The following is a 9,550-nucleotide window of genomic DNA, read 5'->3' as shown; positions in this document are numbered from 1 at the left end:
AATAAACAGAAGCTTCGAAACTCAATCAGGTATTCTCAACCCTGGTTTTCTGGTATATTCAACTCTCTAAAATAACGTTTATTACCCTGGCGGAGGTGTAAATCCATCAAAAGCGGATCCCGCCCCGCATAGTAGGTAGGGCCGACTGATAAGCTGGTTGCATATTCCAGGCTAACTTGAGTAGGCTTAGCAGCTAAGTAAGGTTAAGTGCTAGCATCATTCCTACATGGCAGAAGCCGGCAGTCGGAGCCGGATGCCACAACATGAGCCTCTGATTTAATACATTCGTAGAACACCAACATAGAACACAACAGACATTTATTTATTCGCCTGTCTTTAGGAGGGTTCAATATCCGACTCGTCCTGATGCTGCGATGGCAGCACTTTACAACGTCAATAATGAATTGTTAATGACTGCTCTTAATAATCATCCTCCTCCTTTAACGAACATTTCGACGTTTCAGGAATCGGAAGTCACCGCTGCCCGCTGCATTCGGAGGTGGGTCATGATGCGGTATTGACTAGCTGCACTGGCCGCCACTGCGGGATGATGCCGATACTCAATGCTCAATGCTCAACCCTGAGGAATGCGCGGCTATATAAAGCGCTGGATCCCAAGTCGCATAGGGTCCGACAAACTTGACCTATCTTGACCGCTGTATTGATTCTATTTATCTTTTGTTCTTGGAAACAGAAAAAATATTGCGCCATGACTCGCGTTCTACTGACTGGTGGCAGCGGCTTCATCGCTACCCATGTCCTCGATACTCTCTTGAAGCGCGGGTAAGTTTGGGCAAAAGTTTCCAGCCATTTGAACGAGAGATTCCTAAGCGTCGGACATAGCCACTCTGTCGTCACCACCGTCCGCTCCCAAGCCAAGATTGACGAGATCAAAGCAACATACCCAGACCTTAGCAAGGATAGGCTCGACTTTGCCATTGTCAAGGATATTGCCGTGGAAGGCGCTTTTGAGCAAGCCGTTCAATCCGATCCCCCTTTCGAAGCTGTCATCCACACCGCCAGCCCATTCCATTACAATGTCACAGACATTCAAAAGGAGCTGTTGGATCCCGCCGTGGTTGGTACAGCCGGAATCCTGAAGTCCGTCAAGAAATACGCACCGACGGTCAAGAGAGTCGTCATCACCTCCTCCTTCGCTTCTATTGTCGATCCTTCTAAGGGTAATTGGCCTGAGCACACCTACTCCGAGGCCGACTGGAATCCTATGACGCAGGAGCAAGCGGTGCTCAATCCCTACTTCGGATATACAGGTATGCTCTCAAGGACTGATTCTTAATTAAAAGTGTGAGTTCAAACCGAGCGCTGACGAAGATTCTTATAGCCAGCAAGCTATTTGCCGAACGCGCAGCATGGGACTTTGTAGACAAGGAAGCTCCGAACTTCACCATCGCAACTCTGGCGCCCCCTCTGGTGTTTGGGCCGATCAAGCACAAACTCGCTAGCCTTGATACTCTCAACACGTCGAATCAGCTCATTGGCATGTTTGTCCAGGGAAAATGCAAGGCTGGGATTCCTCCGTCACCTGCTTTCATCTGGACAGATGTTCGAGATCTTGCTCTTGGTCATGTTCTAGCTATGGAAAAGCCCGAGGCTGGGGGTAAGCGCTTCTTCTTCGTGTCGGGCTTTTTCTCGAACCGGGAAACAGCAGCAGTTATGCACAAGAATTTCCCAGAGTACAAGGATGTCCTTCCGGATCCGGACGACAAGGGTGGCGATTACCCAGAGGGGGGCATATTCAAGGTCGACAATAGCCAGGTCAAAAATATTTTGGGCATTGACTTTATCCCCTTTGAGAAGTGTGTTGTAGACACAGTGAAGTCGCTGAAGACCATTTGAGAAGGCAGGTGAGGTCTATATAGTTACGGTCTCTTAGTGTTTCTTTATAGGGTTACCTTAGAGATATATTAGGTCAATCTACTACTATAGTTTGGAGTATAAGAAGATACTATTTTACACATCCTATCTACAGTAGCTACATATCGTACCTTAAGGTATTGTAAAGATGGTATATCTATAAGGATGCTGAGACGTGTCTAATTGTCCAGGATCCCGTAAACCTATCAGTCGCCGGTTGTCACTAAAGAAACAGATCCTTGTTGCAAGGATGGCAAGCTTAAATCCGCCGTGAACCTGAGTTCGATCTGATATCAACTGGGGACCAATGTTAACCCCTGTTGGCCAACGACATGCACCTACTCTAAATCTCCACCAAGCCGGTCGTACTATCGCTGTCGCTGCCGATTGCCGTTGAACTTAGTGGGGTGCTTGACTCAAGACGGTATAGAGTCATTCAGAGTCTTGCTCGGAGATAAGGCTTTCATGACGTGACCAGTAGGGAGGGGGACAGGCCAGGAGGAAGTTGCAAACTATATATAATACAATACGCTCGTGATTCCATGCCAACGAACAACCCCCCGAGCATCAATTGAGACTCCCAATCTTCCCTCCAGCACGACAACGACGAAAGCTTCCCCGACAGTCCCCAGTTGCCAACAATCCATAATCATGGTTAAGACACTGCCATTCCAGGACATCACGGTGCCTATCCCGGGCTTCGGTGCTATGGGCATGAGCCACGGCCTAGGAACCAATGTCACCCTTGAGGAGGCAGAGCCCGTCTTGTTGAAGGCTATCGAGTTGGGATGCACCTTTTGGGATACAGCTGTGAGTAGAATCGTGTTTGGACCATCCAGGAGGTTCTTTCATATCACTGATGACTTGCAAGGTTGTCTACGGCGCCGGCGTGAACGAGAAGCTCCTCGGCGACTTCATCCGCAAGCACAATGTGCGCGACAAGCTCTTTAGTGAGTTCATCTTACACAGTTACAAACTGCTGGGTGATATTTGCTCACGCTGAGACAGTTGCCTCAAAATGCGGCTTCGACTGCTTAAATGGCGGTGACGGCAAAGTCACAAACAAGCCAGAGCATATCAAGGAGTACATCGATGGCACCATCGAGCGACTTGGATTCACCCCAGATCTCTACTATCTCCACAGGATAGATCCCCGTGCGTTTCTCTCCCACGCCGTGGATGTGCATGCACGCTGACTATACATGCAAAGACACTCCACTGGAGGAGTCCATTACCGCCCTCGATGAGATTCGCAAGGCCGGCAAGACTAAGTACATTGGCCTCTCCGAATGTTCTGCCGCAACACTACGCAAAGCCAACTCTAGTGAGCCCTCCTTGCCAGACTTGGGTCTGCCTCACATACATACTCACGCAGCTGCTGACCCCGACCCAGTTGCCAAGATCGATGCTCTCCAGGCTGAGTACTCGGCTTTTGAGACCCTGCACGAGACGGACGGTCTGATCGAGGCTGCCAAGGAGCTCGGGGTTGCCTACGTCGCCTACAGCCCACTGGGCCATGGCTGGCTTGTCGATGATTTCCCATACAAGACCCCCGACGACTTTGCGCCCAACGACTTCCGACGCAGCGGTAAGTCGATTCAAGGCTCATGTCGATCCCCGGGCCGAGCCTTCGCTGATGATCTACAGTTCCCAAGTTCCAAGGTGAGAACTTCTTCAAGAACAAGGCGATAGTTGAGAAGATCCAGGCTCTAGCCAAGCGCAAGGGCTGCACCACGGCCCAGGTCGCCCTCGCTTGGGTCGCGGCCCAAGGCATGATTCCCATCCCCGGAACTACCAAGACCCCGCGGCTGGAGCAGAACTGGGCGTCGCGGGATATCGATCTGACCGACCAGGAGCAGAAGGAGCTGAGGGCCATCATCGATGCCGCGAAGCCTATCGGCAACCGATATGCGCCTGCGCATCAGGCCATGGTTGGCCACTAGAATGTCACGCCGATGCCACGTACCTAGGGGTGGAATATGCTGATCATGTGTGTGTGTCAGAGGCGTTAATTCTAGTTCGTAATTAATTCCGGAATGGTACATTATACTATTAACGGCTCTTTCCCTCAAGCATGACTATCCGGAGATAGTGTTGACGTGTGAAACTCCCCGGAGCATTTCGTAAATCGGTCCGGTCCGGTGGGGATTACCAGGCTCCCAGCTCGGCCTCGCTCTGGTATGTGCTATGCTACTAGTAGTGTTGTGCATGTACCCACTGTCATCCACTTGCATTAGCGCTACGACACTAAACCCTAGCCTCACTTCGACGAGTTTGTTCTTCTGAAAAAGTCCAGACCTGTATCGTTAACTCCGGTCGCCTTGCCCCCGATATTGCAACATAGACACGGGCTCATCACAGACGCTAATAAGGGGATCATTTGTCGGCTCTGGTATCTCGAAAATCACCATACCGCAGGGCCATATAGGTTTCGTGAGAGCCCATGCTAATTTTCGGATGATTCATCGGAATCCCTGGATATTTTATGCTCCTGATTCTTAATGGAGCTATAGATACGGCTTTCGGACAATAGAGGGCATCAGAGCAGTATATGGCAATCAAATACTGTAGCCAGCTCTTATAGAATGTTAGATTTATTGAATCAGAGACTCTTCTAAGAGAGATAGCAGACGCGACTAAAGCCATCAAATTTGAGTGATTGAAGCGTAGGTTATATAGAGCTGCTGCCTAGACCCTTGAAAGTGGCCGTCCGAAGTCTAAGGATGGCTGAAGTTGTGCTAGCCTAGGTGGCACGTAGGGAAGAGTACTATACTAGCTTCGATTTAATGCTGATTTCTCAATGTCTATCCAGTGTATTCCCAGTCTGACGTACCTACTGGCTAAGTCTCTGAGGTGTTGGCTGTGATACAAACACTCAAGTAATCATCTGCGATTGTGTGCTCCGGGTAGCCTGTCTATACCCTCCTTTGCCACCAAATCAAGATGACTTGGAGGATAGAATACCCTGCTCCACTAGACAATACGCCGTATGGAATACAAAAGTTCTACCTTCGTACATCACGTCAGTTACGACTCTTGGATCTCGAAGCCAAGAGTCCCCTCTAGTAACTTTCAGTGTATCTCATCTCATCGCACACTCTTCACGATGCATAGTTCGCATTTTATCGACAAACTCAATGGCGTCGCCACGAACCGTGCTTTTGGCTGGGTCAAGGAGGTTGCCGCCCTTAAAGACAGACTCTTGAACCGCTCACGACGACCTGCCTATCTGCTGGCGATGATACAGTGCTGGCTTCAGTTTGTACTGCAAGTCGTCGTGGCGGCACTGGCAACTGCGGTAGTCGCTCTGGCGACACAAATACGCTCCAACAGCATTTTTGCTGACGCCTTTGGTGACGCTTATGACATTTGGCCACTCTCTGTCATTTCTCATTCGCTCATACACTGTTGTCGAGACTTTCTATTGGGGCCGTGAGCCGTATCAAAACATTCAGCGAGTCTGTAAAGCCTGAAAACATCCCTGGAGAGGAAGTGCAGCCGCCCCTAGAGTGGCCAATGAAAGGCAGGATTAATATCAGAGGCATTTCGGCATCATATGAGTATGACTGTCGGCTTGTTTCGTGGAGTTACAAGAATGTTAATCATTCGGGCAGAGAAACCGAAACTCCTCAGCATCTCGTTTTCACAGATGTGGATATAGGAATAGCGCCCGGCGAGAAAGTTGCGATTTGCGGTCGCCCTGGCAGGTGAGATCTCTTTCTCTGACCTCTAATCCCCTGGATAAGCACTTTTGGCTAATTGAATGTGTTTCTGTATTGCGTGAAGTCCTCCATCCTTCTCTTTCTTCTGCAATTGTTGGATCCTGTGCCATCCTGCGAGGAGAGCATTACCATCGACGACATACCTCTCTATCAAATCCACCGCTCGACACTTCGGCAGCTTATCATCGCGGTGCCCCAGGGTCCTATCTTTCTGCCGGATGGCACATCCATCCGGGAGAATCTCGATCCCCAGGGCGAATCAACAGAGGCACAGTGCCTTTCTGTGCTGGAGCTCGTGAATCTTAGAACTCTCGTTGAAGAACGAGGCGGCGTTTCCCGTTCTCTGGCCGCTGATAGCCTATCTCAAGGACAGAAGCAGTTCTTTAGCCTCGCACGAGCGAGCCTGCGACATCGAGCTCAAGTGCGGGCCTGAGAGGCCCCCGTAGGCGAGACAATTTTGAATTGTGCCGAAGGGATCTTGCCCCAGGACGAGTTCGGCTCCAGCATGGATCAAGATACGGAATTGTCGATGCAGAAGGTCATCAGGGAGCAGTTCGAAGCGTGTACAGTGGTGATGATCAGTCACCATCTTGGTATGATCATGGCGTTTGATACTGTCATCGTGATGAACCAGGGGAGGCTTGTACAGACGGGGGACCCACAACAGCTTGTCCAGATGGAAGGTTCAAGATTCAGGGAGATGTGGATGATAGAGAATAGGGGAAGGGCTACATAGGCTGCTACGACTTGCTTTGACACCTCTATACTTGGGTATTCTCTGTTTATGATATTTCCATGTTCGCACCATCTTGCGTTCCAAGCAAAAGTAAAGAGAGAGAAACAATGCGCCGCATGTTATGTTTCAGGGGTCATTATATCTGAGCCACCTTAGACTGTGTAGATTGGGGACTAGGGTGGCAGATATAAGATATTGAGATCAGGAGCCACCGAATCTTGGAGATTGGAGATGCCCCCTCCCCTGCGGCACTCATGTCGAGAGCTTCGGGGCCTTGAAAATTGTCGCCGTTCGAGACTTCAACTTTCCGGTGAAACTTACACAGTCTTGTCTAATGCAGGTTCTGATGCAGGTCAGGCAGGGCTAGATGATGGCTAGATGATGGATACTAGGTTGCGCATGTCACAGATTTTCGGGGTAACGAGCGAAAGCTGCGGCTCTCGAGCGCATTCTCTGATCGAGATGCCATTCGAATGTTTCACTTTGTTTGTACTCATTATGATTCATAGCTCATTAGTGAATTCATGAGCAGCTTATTGGCTGGAGCGTAAGATTCTAGAGGCGACGCAGTGTGGCGTATCCCCTGGAAGGTTTAGTTTCAGTGGGGTTCTGACTCACTAGCCAGCCAATCTCCCCAGTCACAACCCCCATCGCACCTTCCGTCTGCCGAAACTCTGAGGCTCGCAATTGCCAATCACGAGGCCGGATTTGGAGAGCCGTCAGCTGGAGGTGCTTGGTGCCTCCTCAATGACCAACTAGATGAGCTGCCATTCCCATGCTCATCCAGCAACTCCATATATAAGATAAACATCAATACTATCGATCATTCAATCTCACACTGTCCGAATTCAATACAACCATTCTGATACAAGCATCAGCACCCGAGCAAGAACGCAAGACTCGAGCTCATCGATCGCATCAAACACAACCGCAACCGCTCTCAATCGAATCCGTATATATGGTGACGGCAACAACAACGACAGCAGTAACAACCACAACTATACCAATGAATCTATCATCAAGCCAACAAGCAATAACACCCACATCCTTCCCTCAGGAGTCAAGCGACTCCCCCGCCACGACCATGCCGCAATTCACAGCAGGGCAATGTCTATTCTGCCCCACCTCATTACCAAGCTTCTCCGAGAGTGTGATGCACATGCAAAAATCACATGGCCTGTTCGTGCCATACCAGCGACACCTCGTGGTCGATCTCGAGACCCTCTTCAGGTATCTGCACCTCGTCATTTTCAGCTACCGAGAATGCATACAGTGTGGGACAGAGAGGGCAACCGTGCAGGCGGTACAGCAGCACATGACCGGCAAGGGCCACTGCAGATTTGACGTAGCAGAAGAGGACTCGGAATTCGCAGAGTTTTACGACTTCGATCATGAAGCGGAGGACGACGAGCAAAGTGACGACGAAAGCGATGGCAACGGGAGGAATCAGGAGGAAACGGTGGCAAGTTCGAATCGAAAACCAGTGCTTGCTGACCAACACTCAATTCGTCTACCGTCAGGCAAGATTATATCGCGGCAGTCGTCACCAGCACAAGCGGGGCCGTCAATCAGTCGGCTACGGCGTCGAACCAGTCCCACGGCTTCACAACTAGAATATACCACCGTGGTAGAATCTAAAGAGAAGCTCGAGCAAGCGTCTAGCAACGAGGAGCCTAACACAGGTCTACCCAATTCACAAGCATTGACAAAACGGGAGAAGCGAGAAAGGGCCACGATAGCACATCAGCTGGCGAACATGAGCGCAAACGACCGGAACAGCTTGATACATCTCCCCACATCACAGCAGCGCGCAATACTAGCGACGCAGCTCCGGCAGACGGAAAAGGTGCAGAAGGAGGAGAAGCGGAGGCAAACCAAGATTGACCGGAAAGGGAACAAAAATCTGTATGCTTATTGGCACACGGAGACGCCCGTCTATCAGTGTGGCTAGACTTACCGCATGGCTACTTTCGATTGACCCAGGAAGTGGACCAGTTAACATTCGCATCGTAAAGTCCCTCTCTTTGCTGAGATGACGTTTTGTGATCTCCCTGTGCAAAATTTATGTTCCAGGAAGAATGCCTAAAGTTGAAACCCCAGCATTGGCATGGTGGCGGTTTCGGTGTTCCCAAGCATCCCCCCTTTTTGTCCTGTGAGACGAGACCCCATACATAATGGAACGAATAGCCTACCCCCACCTCTCCTTACACACCTCATTAATCTTCGCGATTTCGTCGGAGCTGAGTATACTTAGCCACGCATACCAGTACCGGTGCACTCGAGCTTCATAATAACTACTCCTAGGAAGCGGGGGCATGAGTCCAGACGCAGTCATTCTCTCTATTGACCAAAATGCAAAGCCGAAGCGCCTGAACGGAAAGCCAAAGGGCTTGAACAGCACAGGAAATTGCACTCCTGCTTTTTCCTTGCGCATTCTTTCCCTACCGATGTCTTGCATGATCTTAAAGGGGTTGTATACGCCTTCGTGGCCGCTAGTGTGAGACGAGTAATAAAATTGATAAGCAGGAGACGGATCGATCAATTTTCTCCAATCAGTCCCCTCGGGTGATGGAATGGGCCAATTTCGATGTATCTCCAGTGCTTGGGGTAGACACCCCTGGACGTCCATTAAGTTGATGTCCTTGCCGAATTTCTGCTGTGTATACACGCTTACAGACTTCATCTCCTCGTGCTCTGGATGAGGCGGGTTTTCCGTGATGTCATTGGAGCGCATCGCAGTTTCTGGACCATAAAAGCGATCTATAACTGTTCTCTGGTTGCCGAGCAGGAGCTCAACGCGATCCTTGGACCAGTCTAGCTTTGACGTCCCAGCGGCAGCTTCGAGATCGTGAATGAGTTGAAATCGCCAGAAAGCTCGAAAGACGCGCTGTTCTTCGGTCCGGGAAGGAGGTCCAGCATCATGGATGGCGAACTCGGTGTCCTCGAGTTCGGTGTTCCAGGCTTCAAAATAGTCGTCGCGTGAGGACGCCTCCCTCGTCCTGAAAATATTCGCCTTTGCATTCCCGTCTTTCGAGACGGGATGTCGCGGGTTGAGGGACCTGAATCGAGCAAGATAGAAATCGAGGCAGTCTAGTGAAAGCCATGTTAAGCGCCGAGCTGTTGCCAAGATGCTCCGTATGACAGCTGGGCTGGTATCTTCGGCAAGCTGCTCGGGAGCAAATCCCTCTCGAGATTTGCGAACTCTGGTAGGCCTCCA

The 9,550-nt window shown here is 50.3% G+C and overlaps 2 protein-coding genes across 2 annotated transcripts; both read left to right on the top strand.

The window, feature by feature from the left end:
- Positions 1-709: 709 nt before the first annotated feature.
- On the top strand, positions 710-1,857 carry UCRPA7_8710 (putative nadph-dependent methylglyoxal reductase gre2 protein; the record flags this gene model as incomplete). Its single annotated transcript, XM_007921221.1, has 3 exons — positions 710-783; positions 844-1,271; positions 1,343-1,857. 3 exons carry the CDS (start codon positions 710-712, stop codon positions 1,855-1,857), a joined length of 1,017 nt encoding a protein of 338 aa, XP_007919412.1.
- Positions 1,858-2,526: 669 nt separating this feature from the next.
- On the top strand, positions 2,527-3,818 carry UCRPA7_8709 (putative aldo-keto reductase protein; the record flags this gene model as incomplete). The annotated part of the gene is made up of 5 exons (XM_007921220.1): positions 2,527-2,685; positions 2,747-2,825; positions 2,884-3,030; positions 3,086-3,463; positions 3,523-3,818. 5 exons carry the CDS (start codon positions 2,527-2,529, stop codon positions 3,816-3,818), a joined length of 1,059 nt encoding a protein of 352 aa, XP_007919411.1.
- Between the last annotated feature and the right edge of the window lie 5,732 nt (positions 3,819-9,550).

Source organism: Phaeoacremonium minimum (genome assembly GCF_000392275.1).
Source record: "Phaeoacremonium minimum UCRPA7 unplaced genomic scaffold PA7_03_scaffold_604, whole genome shotgun sequence".
Taxonomy (NCBI): Eukaryota; Fungi; Ascomycota; class Sordariomycetes; order Togniniales; family Togniniaceae; genus Phaeoacremonium; species Phaeoacremonium minimum.
Note: the sequence above shows the minus strand (reverse complement) of the source record. Positions and strands in the feature narration are given on the sequence as shown.